General features: G+C 34.1%; 1 protein-coding gene across 14 annotated transcripts in view; it reads left to right on the top strand.

Moving 5' to 3' along the window:
- LOC141386403 (uncharacterized) overlaps nucleotides 1-27,500 on the top strand; it is a 92,158-nt gene that overhangs the window by 35,231 nt on the left and 29,427 nt on the right. For 12 of the 14 annotated variants that reach the window (XR_015494319.1, XR_015494318.1, XR_015494317.1 and 9 more), the window contains exon 2: nucleotides 20,680-20,874. Coding sequence is in view for 3 of the 14 variants with exons in the window: in XM_087258187.1 (XP_087114313.1) it covers nucleotides 20,680-20,874 (195 nt within the window). In the remaining 11 variants the exon portion in view is untranslated. Of the gene's footprint in view, nucleotides 1-9,613; nucleotides 9,748-20,679; nucleotides 20,875-27,500 lie in introns of those variants that run through there. The other 2 variants (XR_015494323.1, XM_087258189.1) reach the window with 1 other exon arrangement.

Here is a 27,500-nt window from a genome sequence, read left to right as displayed (position 1 = left end):
TATTAGTAATTATTTTATTTGATTATTTTATTTTGGATTTTTTGACTATATTATTATTATTTATTTGTTATTATTATTTTTATTATTTTTAAATTATTTTTGTTTTAATTTTTTTTGTTTATTTAATTTTTTATTTTTATTTAAATATTTTTATTATTATCATTACTATATTTAATAATTTTAAAAAACATTTTTCTTTATTTTATTTGTTTATTTTATTTTTAATTATTTATTTATTTATTGTATTTATTTAGAATTTTTGACATTTTAGTATTATGTGTGCTTTATTTCTTATTTAGCCGGCCGCACAAAAATCATGAATTTCCGTTTTATATATAATCTGAGTCTATATATATTTTATATATAAACGATCATTTATTTTGAAAAATCTTTTATTTTGAAAAATCAGCGTATTCTCTTGTTGCATCAAAATTTAACTCACAGGCTAGCAAAATTAGTAAGAACTGCAGGGCAATGCGCTTGTTTATTCCAGGCATCCACAGTTAAAAACATCTTAACTTTTCAGAATGCCGCACCGCGAGCCACATGATGATAACTGACTGATCAGCTTCATATTTTGTATGGAATAAAATTTCGTTGAATGAGTATGACTCTGCCTGGTTTTTGAACTGTGCAGTGCTGTACCTGCTTAATTTGGCAAACTACGTTACATCATTTCACTACGGTTGGTTATAGTGGTACTTGGAGAGGCATTTTTTTCTGAGGTGGTACTTGTCTGCCATACACAAACTGAACTTGATGTGTATAAAGTGCAAGCAGAAACTGTAGCAAAATGATCGTTTAAATGTTATTTGTCCTAAATGCATTTACACTCATGTCTGGAACCCGCAGGGTTACATTTTCAGCGTAACACCGTGGGATGTTTTTTGCAAAATTCATTTTAAAATGTAATACACAAAAAGATAATGCGATGTGTTAAATGGTATTTCTGTATTTCAGTTAGCACTTTCTAAAGCATATATGCAATGTTTGCTGCAAAATTTAAATAAAAATAAAAAATCCATTTTCATTTAATACATTGCGACTGCAAGTGCAAATGTCCGAATATCAAACCTAAAACCAACAATACTGAGCTAGGAGGTGATTGGTTTTCTAAAGTATTTCCCATGTCACTCTCCAGGGCTTGTGCAGCTTCACGAAGCAGCTGAGGAACAGACTTCACCATGTTTATGCTGCCATATGTACCAAATAGTCCTCGCTGCAGCCATGATGACAAATGTAATACCAGCCTTGCAGCAACGGCGGCCGTATGTGGGCGTGGCCAGCCCAGAATGCATTTTCATTCGTTGTGATCTATTAAATGAAAATGGATTCTTTTCATTCTGCAGCAAACATTGCACATGTCTTGGAAAATGCTAAGTGAAATACAGAAACACATTGCCATTTAACATATTGCATTGCCACTTTGCATGTTACATTTCAAAATGAATTATGCCACACAAATGCTTCCATATTTCATGAAGCGGCGCCCATGACAAACTAATTGAATAGAACTACATTCACACTGTAAATAAACAATACTTAACAATAATCAGAATGGCGTTTACTTTTACATTGCGACCCCTGATGAATAAGTGACTGAGCCGAAGAAAAGTGAATGAATGAATAAACACACACACACACTCAGTGAGAGAGAAAGAAGCGCACACACACTCTTTTTTTCTCACAGCACGTGTTCGTGTCTCGTCACATTAACGGGCAGATTAGACGCGTTTGCTGCTGTTTCTCTGCTAAAGTTCACTATCAGTGTCTGTAAGCTGATAAACAGACCATAATAATCACCTGTGAAGATCCTCCAGCATATAACATTCTGATGAAGCACTTTTAAACATTCACACACACACGCACATCCGTGACACACTCTAACAAATACACATTCACACAAACACAAACTCACACACATACAGAACAAACACATCAGTGACACACACACACACACACACACACACACATTATCAGCTGGAATATCAAACATCAAGAGTTTTTTATTATAGTGTGTAGTAATAATGAGGATCACCTGACAAAAAACTGAAGATCCTCCAGTATGTCACACTCTGATGAATAACTTTCACATGTTTACACACACACACACACAAACACACACACTCACACAAACACACACACCCGTGACATTTATTTTCATGGGGGGTTTTGTGTGTGTGGTTTTAGGAGATGGCAAAATGAGCACACACACATCTCTAAAGATAAAAGCAAAGACTATCATCACTTTGTTTGTTTGTTCATTTTGTTTTGATTGTTTGTGTAATTCATTTTTGTTTGTTAGTTTGTTTGTTTGTTTTGATTGTTTGTTCTTTGTTTTGATGTTTTGTTTCAATGGTTTGTTTTGATTGTTTGTTTGTTCTAATAGTTTTGTTTGTTTGTTTGTTTTATTTTGTTTTATTTTGTTTGTTTGTTTTATTCATTTTGTTTGTTTGTTGTTCATTTCATTTTTTTGTTCGTTTTGATAGTTTTTTGTTTGTTTGTTTTTGTTTGTTTTGTTTTCTTCATTTTGTTTGTTTGTTTTGATAGTTAGTTTTGTTTGTTCTGATTGTTGTTTGTTTGTTTGTTTGTTTGTTTTTGTTTGTTCGTTTTGTTCATTTTGTTTGTTTTGATAGTTTTTGCTTTTGTTTTGATTATTTGTTTGTTTGTTTTTTGTTTTGATTGTTTGTTTGTTTGTTTGTTTGTTTTATTTTGTTTGTTTGTTTTGTTCATTTTGTTTGTTTGTTTGTTTGTTTGTTTTTGTTTTCTTTATTTTGTTTGTTTATTTGTTTTTATAATTTGTTTTGTTTGTTTTAATAATTTTTAGTTTGTTTGTTTGTTTAACTAATTTTGTCTGTTTGTTTGCTAAAAACGATCTATTATTGTCATGTTTAGGGCTGTACTAATCACTCAAAATGGAAATAAATTATATTTTATTTATAGTACTGTACATTGTAGGGCTTTGTAATATTGGAAAAAAAACCCTTTTGCAATATTTGTTTTTTTCTGTGATGTTTAAAACTGTTTGAAATAATTACAAAAATTATAACAAAATAGTAAAAAAACTATACAAAAATAAACAATATAAAGTAAACATTTTAAGGGCAGATGAAAACAGTAGAACAGTTTTTTTAAAATGTGTTCTTTAGGGGAGTATAACAGCACACAGAAATCCAGTCTGTCATCAGTACAGCCACATTCATCATCATCAGGCGGTGTAATCACTTACATAGTAGAATTTAGCTCGATCTATTTAAAATAAATAAAGTAATCAAACCACCTTGCCCGATAGCTCATCCCCTTTAACAGTAGCTCCTCCTCTTTATATTCAGCCCCTCCTATAAATTGGCAACCTCTCCTCTTCATCCCCAGCCTTGTCCCTTCCTCATCAACCCCTCCTCTTCATCATCAGCTCCTCCCTTTCAACAGTAACTCCTCCCCTTCATCAGCAGCTCCTCACATTCATCGCCAACTCCTCCTCTTCATCACTCGCCCCTTTGCTTAAATGGAAACTCCTCCTCTTCATCATCAGCTTCTCCCCTTCAACAATAACTCCTTCCCTTCATTACCTGCTCCACTCCTTTATCATCAGCTCCTCCCCTTCATCAGCAGCTCCACCCTTTCATCATCAGCTCCACCCTTTTATCATCAGCTTCTCCTCTTCAACAATAACTCCTCCCCTTCATCAACAGCTCCACCCTTTTATCATCAACTCTTCCTCGTCATCATAAGCTCCTCCCTTTCAACAGTAACTCCTCCCCTTCATCACCAGCTCCTCCTCTTCATCATTAGCTTCATCCCTTGGCGGGCAACTTCTCCCCTTCATCATCAGCTCCTCTTCTTCATCATCAGCTTCTACCCTTTAACAATAACTCCTCCCCTTCATCAGCAGCTCCGCCTCTTCAACAACAGCTCCTCCACTTCATCAGCAGCTCCTCCCCTTCATCATCAGCTCATCTTCATCATCAGCTCCTCCCTTTCAACAGTAACTTCATCCCTTCATCAGCAGCTCCACCCCTCAATTATCAGCTCCTCCTATTCATCGAAAACTCCTCCCTTTCAATATTATTTCCTCCTCTTCGTCATCTGCTTCTACCCTTCAACTATAACTCCTCCCCTTCATCAGCAGCTCCACCCTTTTATTATCAACTCCTCTTCATCATCAGCTCCTCCCATTCATCCTCAACTCCTCCCCTTCATCACCAGCTCCTCCCGTTCATCATCAGCTCCTCCCATTCATCCTCAACCCCTCCCCTTCATCACCAGCTCCTCCCGTTCATCATCAGCTCCTCCCATTCATCCTCAATTCCTCCTCTTCATCAATAGCTCCTTCCCTTCGCTGGCAACTCCTGCCTTCATCATTAGGTCCTTTCCTTATACATCAGCTGCTCCTATTCATCCTCAACTCCTCCCCTTCATTAACAGCTCCACCCTTTCATCACCAACTACTCCACTTCATCACCAGCTCCTCCCCTTCATCATCAGCTCCTCCCATTCATCCTTAATTCCTCCCCTTCATCACCAGCTCCTACCCTTCATCATCAGCTCCTCCCATTCATCCTTAATTCCTCCCCTTCATCACCAGCTCCTCCCCTTCATCATCAGCTCCTCCCCTTTGCAGGCTACTTCTTCCCTTCCTTAGGTCATTCTCTTCATCTTCAACTCCTCCCCATTATTATTAGCTCCTCCCCTTCACCATCAGCCCCTCCCCTTCACTCCTCCCCAGGCCCCTTTGCCCTTTCATCTGCACCTTTTCCCTTAATCAATAGGTCCTCCCCTTCATCTGTAGCTCCTCCCCTTGTCATAAGCCCCACCTCATCATTCTACACTTCTGCCTATCGATTGAATCAGTCTATCATCCAGATATTTAAAGAGACACATCTTTAAGTGTCCAGTAAACATCCAGTATCTTTAAATGTTTAAATCTACATCTCCGGTTTTTGGCAAGCGAAGATTGAGGAAATAATGACAGTTGTAATTTTTGCATGAACTATCCTTTTAAACTTGTCCAGTGTTGCCAAATTTAGGTTTTGATGCAGATTTTTCAGCTGAGTTTGAGCTCATTGAGTGTTTTTCTGAGAATCTGGAGACTCTTTCTCTCTCCTGAAGTTGATCTGAGATAAAAAGATGATGAATATGGTTTGTCTCTTTATGCATGTTTAATTAGTTCACAGAAGCTGCTTTAATTAATTAGAGTTTTTGTGTTGTTTAAAGTCTCAATATCTAAAAATTCCTAAATCAAGAAGCTTTTTCTAGACAAGTGTAAGATACTGTGTTGTTTTCAGAAATAAAGAGTCAAAATTAAGTGAGTTTTTCATTGAAACAAGCAAAATAATCTGCCAATAAGGTACCAATAATCTTATTTCAGAGTGAAAAACTACAATTTTTTATGCTTACCTAAAAGTAATAAATGCCACTTTACTTAATCGACAGATATTGTTTTTTTAATTATAAACTAAACACACACACACACACTCACACAAACACACACACTCATGACATTTATTTTCATGGGGGGTTTTGTGTGTGTGGTTTTAAAAGATGGCAAAATGAGCACACACAATCTCTGAAGACAAAAGCAAAGACATTCATCACTTCATTTTGTTCGTTTTGTTCATTTTATTTGTTTGTTTAGATCGTTTTGTTTGATTGTTTCATTCATTTTGTTTGTTTGCTTTATTCATTTTGTTCTTTTGTTCGTTTGTTTTATTTATTTTGATTGTTTGTTTGTTTTATTTATTGTGATTGTTTGTTTTGTATGTTTGTTTGTTTATTTATGTTGTTAGTTTGTTTTGTTTGTTTCTTTGTTTTATTTATTTTTTTCGTTTGCTTGTTTTGTTTGTTTTGTTTATTTTTATTGTTTGTATGTTTGTTTTATTTATTTTGTTCATTTGTTTAGTTTGTTTGTTTGTTTGTTTTATTCCTTTTGTTTGTTTGTTTTATTTATTTTGTTTGTTTGTTTTGTTTGTTTGTTTGTTTGTTTGTTTGTTTTGTTTGTTTGATTTATTCCTTTTGTTCGTTTGTTTTGTTTGTTTGTTTGTTTTATTTTGTTCGTTTGTTTTGTTTGTTTGTTTGTTTGTTTTGTTCATTTTGTTTGTTTTTTGCTAATATGGTAAGAAAAATTATCTTCCAAAGTGAATACAAGATTAATTTGCCGACCCCAAAGTAATAATTGTCCTTTACTTAAACAATATATGTTGTCTTTTTATTGTAGTAATCTAAAAGAAGTAAGACTTTCTCCAGAAGCAAAATATAACAGGAAATACTGTAAAATTAAAAATCTAAAAACAGTTTTTCAATAATAGCTGTCTTCGACTGCAATACAAGCATGCAAAAAAATGGTCATGCGTGAAGATTGTAATCTGAGCATGTTCTGTTTGCATGTGTGTGCGTCTACATATATATTTCTTATCATTTTGAAAAAAAACCCATCAGAAACAAAACGAATCGCTGACAGTATGAGTGTCAGAGGTCTGTGTTTGTGGTGACACACACACACACACACACACACACACACACACACACACACAGATACACACAGACTTACTATAGCTGTTTCTACTGTAAAGATTGCGGCTGCCCCTATTAATTTTTAATCTTAAGGTTCGTCTGTGTTTGCAGTTTTCAACATTATTTCTCTTAAACCTTTTCTGTTTGTTGTTGTGTTTAAATTAGTTTATTTATATATTTGACTTACACTAGACAGACTATTTTGTTTACATTGTGACTTTCCCTGTAGGCCTAATAGACTATCAAAGTTACACTTTGTAATATTGATTTGTTTTACTTTAGTTAGCTGCCATATGCCGTGTTTTATTGTTAACAAGTTCATAAGTTGTAATATGTAATGTATAATAATATGTGTGAAAGTTATACTTTTAATTTATTAACAAATTACACATTTTCATTAAAGCTCCATGCCCCCCCCCCCCCCATACACATTCATAATCGTATTATTTGTCAGTGCTGTTTTATGCATGAGCAAGTTCTTAATATTGAATGTTAATGCTTACTATTATGAAGTGGGTTTTTCCCTGAAGCAAGCAAAATAATCTGCCAATGGGGTGAGTAAAATAATCTTAGTTCAAAGCAAAACAAGATTTGCTTCCCCCTTTGGCAGATTATTTTGCTTTTTTAAGGAAAAACTCTCTTAATTTTTACTTATTATTTATGAAAACGAGACAATATTTTTGTTTGTCTAGAAAATGCTTCTTGATTTAAGAAATGTTTGATATTTGGACTAGAAACGAGACAAAAAAAATCTAAAAAAGAAAGCATTTTTGGCAGTGTAATATGACTGTATATTCTCTACATTTCTCCCAACCCTAAGCTCAACCCTCACAGCAAACAACCTGAATATTTACACCTCCACAACACGTTATTCTGTCTGATTTATTAGACAAACCAACTAAAATGTCCCCACTAGGTCAGAAATGACTGGTTTTGCTACACTTGTGGGGACTTTTGGTTAAGGAAGACAAAGTACACACTCAATTTAGACAAACATTTTAGACGAGCAAAAAATTCTAGGAATTTGGCGAATTTAAGGAAAAATGCGCCAAAAATAAGTGATTTTTTTCTTAAAACAAGCAAAATAATCTGCCAATGGGATAAGCGAAGTAATCTTGTGTTTGCTTTTGTAATAAGATTATTTACTTTCCCCCATTGTCAGAATATTTAGCTTGTTTTAAGGAAAAACTCACTTTATTTTTACTTATTAATTATAAAAACAGGAATATTTTTTGCTTGTCTAGAAAATGATTCTTGATTTAACAATTTTTAGATATTTGGACTAGAAACAAGACAAAAAAATCTAAAAAAGAAAGCATTTTTGGCAGTGTAATATGCCTGTATATTCTCTACATTTCCCCCAACCCTAAACTCAACCCTCACAGCAAACAACCTGAATATTTACACCTCCACAACACGTTATTCTGTCTGATTTATGAGATAAACCAATTATAATGTCCCCACAAGGATAGAAATGACTGGTTTTACTTTACTTGTGGGGACTTTTGGTTTAGGATCAGTGGCACAAAAAGGGGGTATGCAGTATATGAGGTGCATAGGGACGCCACACATGGGGGGCGCCATTGTGCCACAACTATTTTTTAAATTATCCATATTAAAAGTTTCAAATAATATATATTAATAATAATATATATATATCTAATATATAATATAATAATAATATTAATAATATATATATATATATATATATATATATATATATATATATATATATATATATATATATATATATATATATATATATATATATATATAGTTAAAATATTTACTTAGCATTTTATACGCGTATAATATTGTATTTTATTAAATTAAAAAATCATTCCACCCCTCCCCCCCATTTTTTATACCATATACATGTTTTTATGAATTTATTATGTATCATATTGATTCATCAGGCCTTTTGGTAACTTCTTAGCTCAAAACTATTTTAATTTTAGCTACAAACAAAGTTATAACATTTCAATTAAATAGAACATTTCACACAGTTTGTTTCTGGGTTGTTGTTTTTTTACACTAAACATTTGACAGTCTTTTTTATTTCACTTTTTGCAGTTTCAGTCAATTGTTCTGGCAAAGACAGACCTTACACTTCTCACAGTATGCATGTGAGAAGTAATCACAATGTTCTTTTGCCCTTTAGGTCTCCCATGTCTATGATTTTGTTTTGACAAATGTAGTACAAAAAGTCCAAAAGCAAGGCTAGTCAAGGTGCTATAATCATTTAGTGAGGGAAAATTAAACTGAGATGAATTTTGGGGTGGTATGAGATGCATTTCTTTGCGACTTAACATGCTTAATGTAATTATACCTTTTACTACTTCATACTATTTCAGTTGTGTTCAGAACTGCGAAACTGTATTTTTTAAAGCATATTAATAGCTTTATGAAAAAATATCTTTAATTTATTGATGGAAATATTTTCCACATTTTATCACTTGCCTGTTTTAAAATATAGTTGGATTGAGGGGGGGGGGGGGGGGGGGGGGGGGGGAGTTGAAGCCGCATACCCATCAGTTAATGTGCAGTTGTGCCCCTGTTTAGGATTACAAGGTACACGCTCAATCACACACACACACACACACACACACACACACACACACACACACACACACACACTACAAAAAATACTTTACTTATATTTTGTGTCTTGTTTCTAGTCCAAATATCTAAAATCAATCCTAAATCAAGGATTATTTCTAGAGAAGAAAAGAATATAGTCTTGTTTTCAGAAATAACGAGTCAAAATAAAGTGTTTTTCCTTGAAACAAGTAAAATGATCTGCCAGTGGGGTCAGCAGAATAATCTTGCTTTTTCTTTTGACATACGATTATTTCGCTTACCTCAAGGTTAGAAATGACTAGTATTGCTTTACTCATAGGGACTTTTGGTTTTAGGATTTCAAAGTACACACTACACACACAGAGAAGCTGAAGCGTGTCAGGATGTGTTGATCGTCTTCATCTGAAGAAACTCTTATCAGACTCTGAGCTCCAGCAAGACTTTCTCCAGTCACAGATGAAGCTTTAAGCGTCCACGTTTGACCCGCGATGGCTGCATGACGTGTGTATGTGTGTGTGTGTGTGTGTGTGTGTGTGTGTCGTGGGTGTGTTGTAGCTGTGATGTGACTCATTGACACACTGTGAAAATTAGCCGAGTCAGACACTTGTGCTCGCTCTCACTGCTGATTGCTGGATGTTTGCTGAAATCTCAATCAAGGTAAAACCTCTAATAAAGTCAGCCTGTCTTTGATGTTTTATTTAGATCTGCATCCGCCTTTGATGTCTTCTTTCATCTTCTGCATCTTGACCTTTAAATAGAACCGAGCTGCGGCGCTTCAAAGGAATTTTTGAATTTTCGAATTTTTGAATTGTTTTCAGCAGTTTCCTGTTTTCTGTGAAGCCCGTTTGCGCTGCTCTTCACACTTTGTCACTAATGCAAATCCGAGTGTAAAAATGAGTGTAAAACGCTACACGGTGTATGTCATCATGTAGTGTGCGTGTATGCGTGTGTGTATCTGTGTAGGTAGGAATGAGTGTTTTGAAACGCCTCCATCCTTTATGACTGCTCTGCTGTATTCCTTTACTGAGGAAAAGTGAAAGTTTGTTCTTTCAGATCAGGTTTCTAGGTTTGATTTGTACATTAGAAGCTGAAATCAAAATAGAATTAGAAGCAAAATCAATATTTTAGTAATGCTGGCAGGCGTTGAAATCGACATTTGCTTATTTTAGTATCTTTAGTTATGTTCATCAAATTTATTTAGATATTTCTAATAATTCCAACACACTTTATTTAGACTTTGGGCTTGATTTCAAACAAAAACGTCAATAATGGTAATAAATAAAGCCATTAATCAAATGTATTGATATTTTAAATAAAACAAACACTTTATTTAGGCGTTGGAATTGATTTCAAAGTTAAAAAAAAAACATTAATAATGTTAATAAACAAAGGCATTAATCAGATTGATTGATAGTTTTTTAATAAATCCAATATACTTCAGACTTATTTCGATGCTATTTCAAGCACAAAAGCACAGCTAAATAATGCAACAACACAATACAAATCCATTTTAACTTGTACGATATGTCCGGAAAAGAACAGGAAGAAGCGTTTGCTCAAATGTTCTGTTTGTATATTGAAATTTAAATCAAAAATATAAATGCATTTGGTGTGAGTTGGTGAATTTCTTTTGGTTCACTGGTATTTTGAAGCTAAAATGACATTTTAAATCAGGTAAACGGTGCTTTTGAAGGATAAAATAACTCTCTGCAATGCAATTTATACTGTAAGCATGATTTTTTTTATGCAATTTGTGTATGCAATAAACAAAATAATTTTTTAAATATAAAAATGTCCTTTTACAGTGCAATTTATGCTGTAAACAATTGTTATATGCAATTTTATTCAGTAAACAAATTGCTCTTTAAGGTAACAATTTAAGTTTTACAGTGAAATTTATACTGCAATGTAATTTTAATGAGCAATCATACTGTAAATGTAACTTTATGCAATTCATAGTATAAATGTAATTTCTATTGTGCAATTCATACTGTAAACGTCATTTTATTTGCAATTCATACTGTAAACGTCATTTTATTTGCAATTCATACTGTAAACGTCATTTTATTTGCAATTCATACTGTAAACGTCATTTTATTTGCAATTCATTCTGTAAATGTCATTTTTATTACGTAATTCATACTGTTAACGTCATTTTAGTTGCAATTTACACTGTAAATGTCATTTTTATTATGCAATCTATACTGTAAATGTAATTTGTATATGCAATTTATAGTGTAAAGATATTTTTATATGAAATTTATACTGAAAATGTAATTTTGATATGCGCTTTTTACTATAAATGTAACTTTTGTTATGCAATTCATGCTGTAAACATCATTTTATTATGTAATTCATACTGTAAATGTCATTTTTATTATGCAATCTATACTGTAAATGTAATTTGTATATGCAATTTATAGTGTAAAGATATTTTTATACGAAATCTATACTGTAAATGTAATTTTTATATGCAATTTATACTATAAATGTAACTTTTATTATGCAATTCATACTTAAGTCATTTTTATGCTGTAAATATAGTTTTATATGCAATCTTTACTGTAAATGTAATTTTTATACGCAACTTATACTGTAAATTTTATTTATATTATGCAATTTATACTCTAAACATCATTTGTATATACAATTTATACTGTAAATATAATTTTTTATATGCAATCTATACTGTAAATATAATTTGTATTTGCAATTCATACTCTAAACATAATTTATAAATGCAGTTTATACTCTAAACGTTATTTGCATATGCAATTTATGCTCTAAACTTAATTTATATATGCAATTTATACTCTAAAAGTAATTTGTATATGCAATTCATACTCTAATTTAATTGCAAATATAATTTGTATATGCAATTCGTAATTTATATGTGCAATTCATACTCTAAATGTAATATGTATATGCAATTCATACTCTAAACGTAATTTTTATTTACAATTCATACTCTAAATGTAATTTATATATGCAATTCATACTCTAAACATATTTATGTATGCAATTTATGTTCTAAACGTAATTTATATATGCAATTCATACTCTAATTTAATTGCATATATAATTTGTATATGCAATTCGTAATTTGTAAATGCAATTCATACCCTAAACGTAATATGTACAGGTATATGCAATTTATACTCTAAACGTAATTTGTATATGCAATTCATACTCTAATTTAATTGCATATATAATTTGTATATGCAATTCGTAATTTATATGTGCAATTCATACTCTAAATGTAATATGTACATGCAATTCATACTCTAAATGTAATATGTACATGCAATTCATATTTTAAACGTAATTTTTATTTACAATTCATACTCTAAACGTAATTTATATATGCAATTAATACTCTAAATGTAATTTATATATGCAATTCATACTCTAAACGTATTTATGTATGCAATTTATGTTCTAAACGTAAATTGTATATGCAATTCATACTCTAATTTAATTGCATATATAATTTGTATATGCAATTCGTAATTTGTAAATGCAATTCATACCCTAAACGTAATATGTATATGCAATTTATACTCTAAACGTAATTTGTATATGCAATTCATACTCTAAACGTAATATGTATATGCAATTTATACTCTAAACGTAATTTGTATATGCAATTCATACTCTAATTTAATTGCATATATAATTTGTATATGCAATTCGTAATTTATATGTGCAATTCATACTCTAAATGTAATATGTACATGCAATTCATACTCTAAATGTAATATCTACATGCAATTCATATTTTAAACGTAATTTTTATTTACAATTCATACTCTAAACGTAATTTATATATGCAATTAATACTCTAAATGTAATTTATATATGCAATTCATACTCTAAACGTATTTATGTATGCAATTTATGTTCTAAACGTAAATTGTATATGCAATTCATACTCTAATTTAATTGCATATATAATTTGTATATGCAATTCGTAATTTGTAAATGCAATTCATACTCTAAACGTAATATGTATATGCAATTTATACTCTAAACGTAATTTGTATATGCAATTTATACTGTAAATTCTATTTTTATGTGCATTTTTTACCAAAACATCATTTTTATATGCAATTTATACTGTAAATGTGATTTTTATATGCAATTTATGCTGTAAACATATTTTTATATGCTATTTATACTGTAAATGTAGTTTTTTATATGCATTCCATACTGTAAATGCAATTTTTCTATGAAATTTTTACTTAAACATAATTTTTATATGCAAGTTATACTGTAAACATTGTTTCATATAAAGTTATTATTCAGTACACAAATAAATATTTAATATAACAGTGCAACTTACAGTATACTGTAAACATGATTATTATTTATTCAGCAAACAATTGACTCTTTAAGGTAACAATTGCTTTTTGCAGTTCAATTTACACAAAAAAGAAGCATAAAAAGTCATAATTTTATAAGCAAAGAGAAAAAATATTTATCAATAATAGTTCAATCAATTTTTTATTAATGTGACATTTTCTAAAACTGCTAATAAATGCTTAATGTTTGTGAATTGTTCATTGGCTGCTGCTATGAGAGTGTATTTGCAGATTTACTGTGTGAAATAAAGCCTGAGCGAGGAATGTTCTGGAACACACACACACACACACACACACACACACACACACACACACACACACACACACACACACGCACACACACACACACACAGAGATAATCTGAGCCATCCTGACTGTCACTACAGTAAATGACACATAATGCAGAACAGAGCCGGCGCTGCAGACATCACTAGAAAACATGCAGGAAAATCAGCTTCATATGCCAGGCAAACAGAAATATGATCAAAAGTACTTCTGCTGTTTGCGGATGGCATCTTGTTTTTATTTATTTATTTATCTATTTATTTACTTATTTTTGCATTTTTATTATTAATTTTTTTCTCTTTATTTATTTATTTATTTGTTGATGTACTTTTTATTGTTGTTTAATCTTTATTTGTCTATTTCTATTTTCTATTTTTAATTTCCTCTATTTAATTTATTTCTTTATTCATAAAATGTTTAATATTGTTTTCCTCTTTATTTACTTATTTAGTTTTTTGTTTATTTACATCTTTATTGTTTTTTAATGTTTATTTATTTATTTAGTTTAATTTTTTAAATAGTTTTATTTAGCTTTTAATTAATTTATTTCTTAGTTAATAAACATTTTTATTGTTGTTTTCCTCTATTTATTTGTATTTATTTACCTTTTTCATTATTGTTTAATCTTTATTAATTTATTTCTATCTTTATATTTTTATTTAGCTTTTTTATTCATTTATTTCTTAGTTAATACATTTTTTAATAATTGTTTTCCACTTTATTTATATGTTTATTTATTTATTTATTTATTTATTTACCTTTTTATTATTGTTTAATCTTTATATATTTATTTCTATTTTTATATTTCTATTTTCCTTTTTAATTAATTTGTTTATTTTTTTCATTTAATTTTTTATTATTGTTTTCCTCTATTTATTTATTTGTTTGTTTATTTATTAACATTTATATTATTGTTTAATCTTTATTTACTTATTTATTGCTATTTTAATATTTTTATTTTCCTCTTTACTTTATTAGTTTTTTATTATTTTTTTTGCTTATTAATCATTGTTTTCCTCTTAATTTATTGCTATTATAATTTTCCTCTTAAATATATTTAATTTATTTCAAAATTTATTGGTATTTTCATTCTTTGTTTGCATTATTATTTTTCTTTTTTCATTAATTAATTATTTTATTTTATTAATGGTTTTATTATTATTGTTGTTGTTGTTATTGTTACACCTCTCTTCAATTTATTTAATTCTTTTGTTTATTATTTAGTTTTTTTCCTCTTTATATTATTTATTTGTACCCTTTTTTATTATATTCTTCTGCTGTTGTACTATAATTTTGTCATTTATTATTATTATTATTTTCCTTATTTGCTTATATTTATTTATATATTGCTGGTTTTCTTCAGTGATGTGCTTATGATCTGCTTTTTTTGGAGTCTATTTGGAGCAACAACAAAAAAAACATGCTGTTGACTGAATTACGGAGAGTACGTTGTAGATTTTTATTTATTTAAGTAGTTTTATGCATCAGGAAGGTGTATCTATGAGGAGATGCACTGTGTGTCTGTGTGTGTGTGTGGTGTGTGTTTGGTGTTTGAATGTGAAATGAAAACTGTAACACTCATGGTTTGATCGCCCGTGTTTTTGCACAGTCATAACATGACAGGCCCTGGCTGACATATGCAGTGTGTGTGTGTGTGTGAGTGTGTGTGTGTGTTTCCGCAGTGAGCTGATGGGAACAGCACGTGTTTGACATGTACATTGTGTTACTTATAAATGAGCAGTGGGCTTCACTCAAACACACACGTCAGCATTGCATTATTTGTTCCATTACAGCCGCATTGAAACTAAAGCTTCCTGTACTGATCAGAGCTGCTAATAAACACACACACACACACACACACAGATTATAACTTTCCACAAGTCGTAAGTGATATTTGCATTGATCGAGTCATTCATGCTCATACATACACACACGCACATACACATACAGAATATTTTCCACAACTCCTAAGTGTTATTTGCATTAATCGAGTCATTTACGCTCACACACACACACACACACTCATTTCTCAAGCTTTACTGTCATTACTAAACACGTTCTGCATGAAGGGAGCAAAATTGCATCCTCAGCTGATGATCATCATTTTAATGACACCACAAAACATATTTTAATATACATTTATATTATATTTTAATTATTATGTTGGATTTTTATTTATTTTAAATTAAAGTTTTAGCATAAGAAGAGTGTTACGACCCCCTCGTTCGAGTCGCAACATAAAAGAGTTCAGACAACAAAAGAATGTATTTGCAACTTATTTATTATACATAAAACTAAACAGAACAACAAATCAACAAACAAACAAATGTCTAGGGGACAATAAAGGATATAATTAACTCTAACTACACTTATAAATAATGCTGAACAAAACCATAAGGCTGCAGAAATCAAGAGATGGTCTTGACACGAGGACCCGTAGACACACCGTCCTCCTGAAGCTAGCACACACTGGCATTTATATGCTCTGAACCGACTGGTGAGCAACCAGGCAGCCAATCAGGATCTGCCACATCCATACTGAAATCCTGGGGTCGTCACAAGAGTGAGAGAGTAAATAATGAGACATCACATGCAACTCTTACATCATTCTGTTGCAGAAATGCCTTTTATGACATACTGTATATTATTGATAATATTGGATTTTATATCATATATTAACGTTAATGTTTTTATTTAATTGACGTGTTTATTTGTTTGTGGTGTTTAATTGTATTTTGTTTATTGAATTATTTGTTGCTGACATGCCATTAAATCCAAATATTTATTTAAATACACAGAACACACTTGTAAATCACAAAATACAGAAAATGTGTGTATATATATACTAATTTGGTTCATTTATATAATTAATTCACTATTTTAAAAAAGTTTTAGCACATTTCTAATCATAATAGTTTTAATATCTGATTTCTAATCACTGATATATTTTCTCTTTGCCATGATGACAGTAAATAATATTAGACTAGATATTGGGTAGCACTGTGCCCTCACAGCAAGAAGGTCGCTGGTTCGAGTGTGGATGTTTTCTAGAGATGGAAGGGCATCCGCTGCGTAAAAATGTTCTGGATAAGTTGGCGGTTCATTCCGTTGTGGCGACCCCGGATTAATATAGGGACTAAGCCCGACAAGAAAATGAATGAATCTTTAGGGGGTGAATACTATTGACCACAGCTGTTTTAATCATTCATTCATCCATTCATTCATCCATTCATTCATTCATTCATTCATTCATTCATTCATCCATTCATTCATTCATTCATTCATTCATTCATTCATTCATCCATTCATTCATTCATTCACACTCATACACTACAGCCAATTTTGTTGATCAAAACGCCTATAGCGCATGTGTTTGGACTGTGGGGGAAACCGGAGCACCTTGAGGAAACCCATAAGTGTGTGTGTTTGTCTTTTGTGTAATGTATGTGTGTGTGTGTGTGTGTGTGTGTGTGTGTGTGTGTGTGTGTGTGTGTGTGTGTGTGTGTGTGTGTGTGTGTGTGTTTGTGTACAGTGTGTGTACTTTTGTCTGTGTTCAGTATGTGTTTCTGTCTACTGTAGGTTTGTGTGTATGTGTGCGCGCGCACGTTTGTATGTTCGTGTGCAAGAGTGTGTGTGAGTTTCTGTCTACTGTATGTTTGTGTTTATGTACGTGTCTGTGTGTGTGTGTACTGTGTGCGTGTGTACATGTGTGTTTGTTTGTGTGTGTTTCTGTTTACTGTATGTTTGTGTTTATGTATGTGTGTATGTACTGTGTGTGCAGTGTTGTGTTTGAGTAAGTGTATGTGTGGGTACTGTGTATACTGTGTATGTGTGTGTCTTTGCATGTGTGTGTGTGTGTGTGTGTGTGTGTGTGTGTGTGTGTGTGTGTGTGTGTGTGTGTGTGTGCGCGCATGCGCTTGCATGTGTGTGTTCGCAGTTAAATATAAATATCTACCAGCTTCCAGGTCTTGATTTTCCCATGCGCTCCACACCCAGAATACTACACACACACACACACACACACACACACACACACACACACACACACACACACACACACACAGCTCTTGATCTGTGAAGATTAAAAAGCTGTGGTGGCGATCATTGAAGAGTGTTTCTAACTGTAGAGCAGCTGATAGTAAACACACACACACACACACACACACACACTGCGTACTCTTTCATCTGCTGCACAACACACATCTCTGACTTTACAACACTGCAGCAATTAAAGGGAAGTATGAGTCTGTGTAGTGCTGTCGCCTCACAGCAAGAAGGTCGCTGGTTTGAGCCTCGACTCAGTTGGCGTTTCTGTGTGGAGTTTGCATGTTCTCCCTGCATTCGTGTGTGTGTGTGTGTGTGTGTGTGTGTGTGTGTGTGTACGTGTTTTTGTGACATATCAGGACACAAATCTGTATAATGACATGGGTATGACACAGGTGTTACATGAACTGTGTATGTTTATGTGAGAGAGGGTGTGTGTGTGTATCATGTGTGTGCTTGTGTTATGTATGGATGTACTGTGTGTGTGTATCATATGTGTGTGCATGTTATGTATGTGTGTGCTTGTGTGTTAAAGAGAGAGCGTAAGTGTGCGTGTGCTGTGTATCATGTGTGTGCTTGTATTATGTATGTGTTCACTGTATGTGTGTGTGTGTGTGTGTGTGTTCATGTCATGTTTGCATTGACACAGTTTCTGAGAACTTCACACGTCTTCTTCTTCTTCATCTGCTCTGTCTAATGTTAACTCTTTTCACAAGATCTTAATCTCCGCATTTTGGTTGGCAACTGTTAATCTGTTTAATTCACACATTATACTCATGTCATGCTCAGCAGATGTTTGTGTCTGTTCTGTTTTGCATGCTGTTTTATTTATGATTTCATGCTGATCTAAACTCTCTATATGGCTTTTAATTATGCATGCATTAATATTTAACTTCATTCATTCTTTTTCTTTTCAGCTTAGTCCTTTTATCAATCAGGGGTCGCCACGGCGGAATGAACCGCCAACTTATCCAGCATATGTCTTACACAGCAGATACCCTTCCAACTGTAACCCAGCACTGGGAAACACCCATACACACTTACTCACACACACACACTCATACACTACGGCCAATTTAGCTTATTCAGTTCACCTGTACCGCACGTCTTTGGACTGCAGGGAAGCCGGAGAACCCGGAGGAAACCCACGCTATCACAGACAGAACATGCATTAATTATTCAAATTAGGGGCATCACAGTGGCTTAGTGGTTAGCACGATCGCCTCACAGCAAGAAGGTTGCTGGTTCGAGTCTCTGCTGGGTCAGTTGGTGTTTCTGTGTGGAGTTTGCATGTTCTCCCCATGTTGGCGTGGGTTTCCTCCGGGTGCTCTATTTCCCCCGCAGTCCAAACACATGCGCTATAAGGGGAATTGATCAACTAAATTGGCTGTAGTGTATGAGTGTCTGTGTAGCTGAGTGTGTTTCCCAGCACTGGATGGCAGCTGGAAGGGCGTCCGCTGTGTAAAACATATGGTGGAATAGTTGGCAGTTCATTCCACTGTGGCAATCTCTTATAAATAAGGGAATAAGCTGAAGGAAAATGAATGAATATTAAAATTTATTTTTAAAAAATTTCCCCTCTACACCTCAACATTTTTGCTAATGACACACTTTAATACACTCCCATACACACTCATTCACACAGACACACTCATACACTACAGCCAGTTTAGTTCATCAGTTCCCCTATAGCGCATGTGTTTGGACTGTGAGGGAGCACCCGGAGGAAACCCACGCCAGAAACACCAACTGACCCAGCCGGGATATAATAATCTATTATATAATAATAATAATAATAATAATAATAATAATAGTTTAATAGTTCTTTGAATGATCGTATAATAAAGTAGGTGTGTATTTTTGATCAGTTTCTGTCTTGTTTTATTTTTGCATATATATTATTTTTGTTTTATCCTCTGCATAACTGTATTTTTTAAGTGCAAATTGCTTTGAAAATGAAGTTTTAAAGGCGCTATATGAAAATAAATTATTATAATTATCATTATTATTATTATTATTTGCATTATTATTATTATTATTATTATTATCATTATTATTATTATTATTAACATTATTATTGTTATTATTCTTCTTTTTATTATTATTAATATTATCATTATCATCATTATTATTAATATTATTGTCATCATTATTATTATCCTCATTATTATTATTATTATCATCATTATTATTATCATTATTATTATTAACATTATTATCGTTATTATTATTATTATTATTATTATTATTATTATTATTATTATTATTATTATTATTATCATCATCATCATTATCATTATTATTACTATTATTAATATTATAATTCTAATATTATTATTATTATTATTATTAATATTATTATCATTTAATTATTATCAAATTATTATTATTATTAAGTGTCACAGTATATTGTGGCATCCCTTGTGCCCAGTTTGTGTGTGTGTGTGTGTGTGTGTGTGTGTGTGCGTGTGTGTGTGTGTGTGTGTGTGTGTGTGTGTGTGTTCAGGGTACGTGGAGTGCTGTCTGTATTTTTTTATTGGTTTTAAATTTAGTCTTTCTGACTCTTTTTATGTACTATACTATTTTTAGTATCCTATTTTTACTATTTTATTACACTATACTGTACTTTACTATTTTACTATACTGTTTTTTATATGTTACCCTATTTTTATATAGATCATACATTTTTATCCTCTGCATAAAATTTTTCAGCTATTTTTGCATTTTATGTAATTATGTTATTATTATTATTATTATTATTATTATTATTACTCCTTTGAGAGTTTTGTTTTGAAGGTGCTATAAAAAAATGAATGATTATTAATATTAAGTGTTACTGAGTATTGTGATGTCCTTAGTGCACATTGTAACATGCATGTGTGTGTGTGTGTGTGTTCAGGGGAAGTGGAGCGCTGCCTGGGCTCTGAGGGTGAGGATGAGGGCAGTGTTTGGGGAATGGAGGCTCTGGACAGCAGAGATGCTCAGGATAAACTCAGTCTGACGGCCAGCGAGGAGACAGAGTCCAGCAGTCCAGCAGCCGAGAGCTGGACTGACCCGGAACACACACCTCGCAAAACACCCCTCAGCATGACCAGTGAGTCTTCTGCTTTTCACACCCATATCCCTCTCCCTCAATCACATAACTCACATGCTACCACCCTTCACCCCACACCCCCTTTTGGTACAGACCTATAACCACCCCCACCCCAGCCGCAGTTATGGTTTACACCACAACAATGAAGCCACAAACCAAAATGTTTTTCTCTTGCAGTTTAAGAAAGTTTCCAGCCCAGCCTCATTTGGAAAATGTGCCCTGGTGTACATTTTTGAGAACCAAGAAATATGTGCTCATGGGTATATATGGCTGCATTTTAGGTGTAAAACAAACATTATGGGGTGACTCTGCTGACTGCTTACCTCCAAATGGCTTTTCTGGTGTGACTGATGTGCTTGATAGCTCACCACAAATGATGCTTGGGATTTGGAGTGGAGCAGGGTTTGAGTCCAGGAAAAGCCAAACACAGGCTCATTGTGCAAACGTACCCCCGTATGCATTTCTATAGAGCACAAATTATGTAGCCAGAGTTACTTATGGCTGCATTTCATCTTTAAAATTAATGCTACGGGGGGGTTGACTTGTGGGGTACCAGCCGACCATTTACCTCCGCGTGGACGGCTTTTACCAGTTTGTCCAGTAGCTCGCCATGTATGTTGGCGGACTTGAGATGCAAAAAGTTGACTGTGATAAAAGAATTATTTTTGAAAGCAGATAAAACAAAGGCACAAGGCAAAAATAAAAATAAATAAACAAGTAACCCTGCAGGCACAGGACGTCATATTGACGTTGTACCCCAACGTTGTGGGGACGTTGGACTTTGTTTGGCATTGAAAATCGGCTTGAGGTCAGAACCCAACGTCATGCCAACGTCAATGTCTTACATCCAACCTAAAATCAAGCAAATATCAATGTCCAATGATGTTACAACTTGACGTTGTGTGTATGTTTGCACTATGATATCTATCAGACAATGGATTTTGGTCACTTTCCAGCACAACCTAAAATCAACCAAATATCAATGTAATTTGACATCGTTTTTGAACGTTAAAATAAAATTGTTCTTAGACGCTGGCTAGACATTGAATTTTGGTCACCTGATGTCACGACCTAAATCTAACCTAATATTAATGTCTTATGATTTTGTGTGCCTGCTGGGAAATAGCAGGGTGAGAGCATGGTAAGATCTGAAAACGTGGTAAAAATCAGGCGGCTGCGAGGGCTTTTCTTTTTCTGGGTTGCTTTTGAAAACACTGTCAGTTGGGTTTAGGGAAAAGAGGTTAGGGGGCTTATCAGTCGGTCGGTCGGTCAGTCAGTCAGTCAGTTGGCCTCTGGTGGATTTACGCTAGAACAGCAGCCACGAATGGCACTCTCGAGACATATATGAGAACTGAAAAAGCATACACAGTGCCCTCTGGTGGATTTATGAGGAACGTGCCCCAGTAATTATTTGAGATTGTTCAAAATGTACACGGCGCCCTCTAGATTAGATTAGATTAGATTCAACTTTATTGTCATTACACATGTACAAGTACAATGCAACGAAATGCAGTTTAGGTCTAACCAGCAGTGCAATAGCAGCAAGTGCAGGATACAGGAATAAGTTATAAAGTGCAGTTATAGAAAACTATGGTGATATTTACAGATGGATGTACTATGAACATTATATACAGGTTGGATAAGCTATGAACAGATTTACAATATATGAATATATGTGCAGGTTGCTATTAGTAATCTAGTGGATTTGTGAGAATGAAAACTGCAAGAAGATGTAGTCCAGGGTACATATTTGTCAGCTCTCAAAGATTTAGCCGTGGACACATGTTTCCAATGAGCCTGGCTTAAAAGATTAGGGGTCAGTTCATCAAAAACTTAACATTTTACTCCCCCTTTAATTGTTTCAGACCTGTAAGAGTTCAAACAAATGCTGGAACCATTGACTTCCAATATTTGTTTTTACTATTGAGTCAGTGGTTACCGATTTTTTTTTTTAGCTTTGTTAAAAATATATTACTTTGTGTTTAATGTTGGAAAGAAAAACTTCTTCAAGGAGAGTAAATGAGTACATTTTTATTTTTGGTTGAACTATTCCTTTAACCCTTTGTGATTTTGATGTTATTTAAAAACGTGCATCTTTTGGAGGCATGAGACACTCTTTGGGAGCGCAGACAGATGCTCAAGACAGTTCTGAAGGGAATAATAATAGAAGAACAATAATAATACTAAAGCATCGTGACGACAGACTGACGGCTTTACAGTCAGCAAAGCAACATTTCAGATCTCTACCAATGGAAAGCCGCAAACTCCATTAATGCAAAGTCCCTCAAACACACATTTATATCTGATCATCATCTGTCAAAAACTACATCACAGCATGCAGACTGATGACTCTTATTCACTACATGTGTTTACATCAGAGTTTGTACACATTTTTGGTAACACTTTTTTTGACGGTCCATTTGAGTGTTAGTGGTCTGTCTGGTTAATGTCTGCTGATACTGCTCCTTCAACAGACATTTAACTGACTATAATAAACTTTGCAAGTACTGTCCATATCAACTCACACCAACCCCAACCCTTACACCTCATTCACACGGGGCTTCAGCATCAACGCTTGACTGAAGGCGTGTCTGAAGTTGGGGCTGACGCGATCGTCATAGCAGCGTCAGCCAATGAAATTCAGTCAGCATTAGGCCACAGTCTAGCTGGTGTATTTGCATACAGCGATCTGATTGGCTGACGTTTCCGTCGGCGCTTGAAAAGTTGAGCTAGTCCCAACTTCTGCAGCGAGCAACACCTCTGAAGCGGCGCCGACGGATCCACAATGCAGTTTGACAATGCTTGACGTCACCAATTCAAAGTGAATAGGAAGTGTTGATGCTGACCCCCGTGTGAATGAGGCATAACTCCAACCTAACAGGCTACTAATAATCTAATGAGAATTAATTGGCATTGTATATTCTTTATTTAACCAGATAAAGATCTCATTTACAAGGGTGACCTGGCCAAGAGATCCGCAACACATGACTTATGAAAAATAAATAAATAATATTAATAATAAGTAGAAAATTAAGATAATAAATAATACAGTTCAGTTGTTGAGCTATACCACATTACAATATGTTAAAAGAACATACATTGAGAAATGGACTGCTGGTGTTTGTTAAATAGATGTGATTGGGAGGAGCTCAGACAATTTTAGTTCAGACTGAAGAGTAATCCAAGATTCCAATGTTACAAACCCCTGATGGTAATCTAGGGGATAGTGGGGTTTGACATTCATTTAATTAAAATATATTTATATATATATTTATATATTTATAAACAGTGAATGAGTGCAAAAGACAACCAAAGTAATGCCAAAAAATGTGTGCTTTTATTTACAATTCCCAAAGTGAACAACAACAACAAATTAATAAAAAATAAAGAAAGAGTAAGTAAGACAAAAATATACAACCCAGGCTCATTGTGAAAACGTAGCCCTGCGGACGTTTCTGCGTACCGCGAGATACGTCCCGGGAGGTACGTATTCGAGCGTTTTTTGTTTTTGTGGATCCGCGAGTGGCCGCTGTTCTCGCGCGAAAAGCCGCCGGATCGGCCAACTCGGCCGACACGGCCGCCCTCCTCTTCCTCCTCCTCCTCCTCCTTCCCTAAACCCGGGCAACGGTTTGCAAAAGCCGTCCAGAAAAAAATAATAAAGCAAAAGCCCTCGTCTTCGATTTCGACCGCGTTTTCGGATCCCGCAGCGTTCTCGCCCTTATTTTTCGGATTCCGTTTTTCGTCTTACCTGATTTCCGGAACCGCTGTTCCCCAGACTCGATCCCGATCGTCGTCCCTGTGGCCGGCTCCTCCTCCTCCGGGGCCTCCGCTCCGCCGACGCAACTCTGTGAGCTAAGCGGACAAACTGGTTGCATTTGGAAAGCCCTCCACTCGGAGGCGAGCCGCTGGCCGGCGAACGTGAAGAGGAGGAGCGGAGCGGCGCCACACCCCCCCGCGGCGTTCGCTCGGAAAAACTAAACGCGTCCGTACGTACTTCCGGCCACGTAAATCGCGGTCTCCAGAAAGGTCCGCGGGGCTATGTTTCCAGAATGAGCTTGGGTTGAAAATATACTATTTACAATATATACAACCCTGAGACAAATAAAGACGGAAAAAAACAAGAGAGCTGGCAGAAGGGACGCAAGCGGCTATCTATCTATCTATCTATCCAAAAAGTACAAGGAGTGGCGCTCGTCCTTAACCTAGTGTACTAGACAGCAGAGTAGTCCTATGTGTTGCAATATGTATGTCACGTGACCTTCTTACCTGTCCGCTTCGTCCAAGCCTCGTAAACAACGATAAACTAAGAACGATGTACGAATAACGGATGGATAACGTGCACACAGAAACGAGCAACAACCAAATACACAGTTAGACGGGTTATTTCTAAACGCACACGATAAATACAAACAAGCGACAAAGTCAGAGAAAGAGAAAAATGCAAGGAAGGGAAGGCCTTGAAGACTAGAGTCATCCAGTGGGTGTACCTTCTCACATACAGAGAAGGCCACTCAGCTTTGGCAAAATAGTTCACAATGGCGAGTAAGTCTCTGACAGCCTGTAACAAACCTTAGAGCACTGTGATAGTCTAGGTTTAAAGGCTGAAGACATTTAGTTGAAGCATTCATTTATAAAACATCACCATAGTCAATCAATAGTAAAAATGTTGCAAAACCCAAATGTTTACGAGCTGTAGGAGAAAAGCAGCATGCATTTCAATAGTAAAACCCTAGCTTAACTCTCAATTTTTGAGCCAAATTTGCTACGTGTGCTTTGAAGGAAAACTCCTGATCGAGTAAAAAGCCTGAATATTTATAGCTGGACACTAATTTTATTTTTTCAGCTTGGGCAGTGGTAATTAATGGTTGGTTCTGCACAGGGTTGGGACTATTTGTGAAAATCATTCATTAAGATTTGCCGTTATTTAAAACCAATTCAAGATCCTTTAGATGAGACTGATCAATATTAAAAGCAGACTGTAAAGATTGTATGGCCTGAGAAAGCGAAGCAGAGCAACAATAAATCACTGCATCATCAGCGTGCAGATATTAAAAGGCACTGATGCAATGTAACGCAAAATAAAGTGTGACCCCTTTTTTTCTTACCCAAATAAAAGGTTATCCTCCGACATATATTTTTGTATGCATATATTCAACATTAATGCACATCTTGGCATTTCTATTAAGCATATTTTAAATCACATACAATGCACCTAAAATAGACGCTACACAACAAGCATTAATAGTCTTTCTACGCTTGTATGGGTCTGTATGTGTATATTTCAGAATATGGGTTTGAAACTGAGCAGATCATATCTCCATGTTTTAAAAGTGTGTCATATGCGAGTGTCCCACATTGACGTCAGCTTTATGAATGTAATCACTCACTCAATCCTCACACATTTCACTGTAATGAGTCTGATCTCATTTCCAACGCCTCTGTGCTGGTGAGAACCGGAACAATATTTACAGTTTATAATCAGTATTCTCACATTCTGAAATCAAAACTCTGATCAAAGCATGCGTCGGGTTGGCTGGTTTACACCTCATCCCACATGAAAAATATGTAGAGTAAATACTCTAGTCAATTCTTTTATTATTACTTTATATATCACAGTATCATATATTGTATTATTAGCTATAGTGAACTGAGAGACTGCAATAAATACTGTAGTGTAATTCGGTAGACTGTAGTGTTTTCTAGTCTTAAATAGCCTATAGTTGTAGAAAACTACAGCATTGGCTCGCTTGTTTATATTACTATAGTTGTTGCGTTACTATAGCAACTGTAGAATCACCACAGCAGACTAATTACTGTAGTTGGTGTGTTACCATAGTGACTGTAAAATCGCCTCAACAGATCAATTACTATAGTGGTAGTTTCCATAGCAACTGCAGAATCACCACAGAAGACCAGTTACTATAGTTGTTTTGTTACCATAGCAACTGTAGAATCACCTCAACAGATCAGTTACTATAGTTGTTGTGTTACCATAGCAACTGTAGCATCACCACTAAAGATCAGTTACTATAGTTGTTGTGTTACCATAGCAACTGTAGAATCACCTCAGAAGACCTATTACTATGGTTTTTGTGTTACCATAGCAGCTGTAGAATCACCACAACAGATCAGTTACTATAGTGGTAGTTTCCATAACAACTGCAGAATCACCATAGAAGACCAGTTACTATAGTTGTTTTGTTACCATAGCAACTGTAGAATCACCACAACAGATCAGTTACTATAGTTGTTGTGTTACCATAGCAACTGTAGATACACCACAACAGACCAATGACTATAGTTGTTGTGTTACCATAGCAACTGAAGCATCATCACAACAGATCAGATACTGTAGTTGTTGTGTTACCATAGTGACTGTAGAATCATCACAACAGATTAATTACTATAGTGGTTGTTACCAAAGCAACAGTAGAATCACCACAGCAGACCAATTACTGTAGTTGTGTTACTAAAGCAACTGTAGAATCACCACAACAGATTAAAGTGCTTTACTATAGTGTATTTCAAAAGCAAGATTTTCTTATAACAAGCTAAAAAAAATCATATATAAATAAATTAATTATATTACTTAACCCTTTGTCAGATTATTTGTGTGTGTTGCGTTG

The sequence above is a fragment of the Danio rerio genome, chromosome 6, assembly GCF_052040795.2.
Source record: "Danio rerio strain M-AB ecotype USA chromosome 6, GRCz13ab, whole genome shotgun sequence".
Classification (NCBI taxonomy): Eukaryota; Metazoa; Chordata; class Actinopteri; order Cypriniformes; family Danionidae; genus Danio; species Danio rerio.
This window is presented reverse-complemented; position numbering and strand designations above follow the sequence as displayed.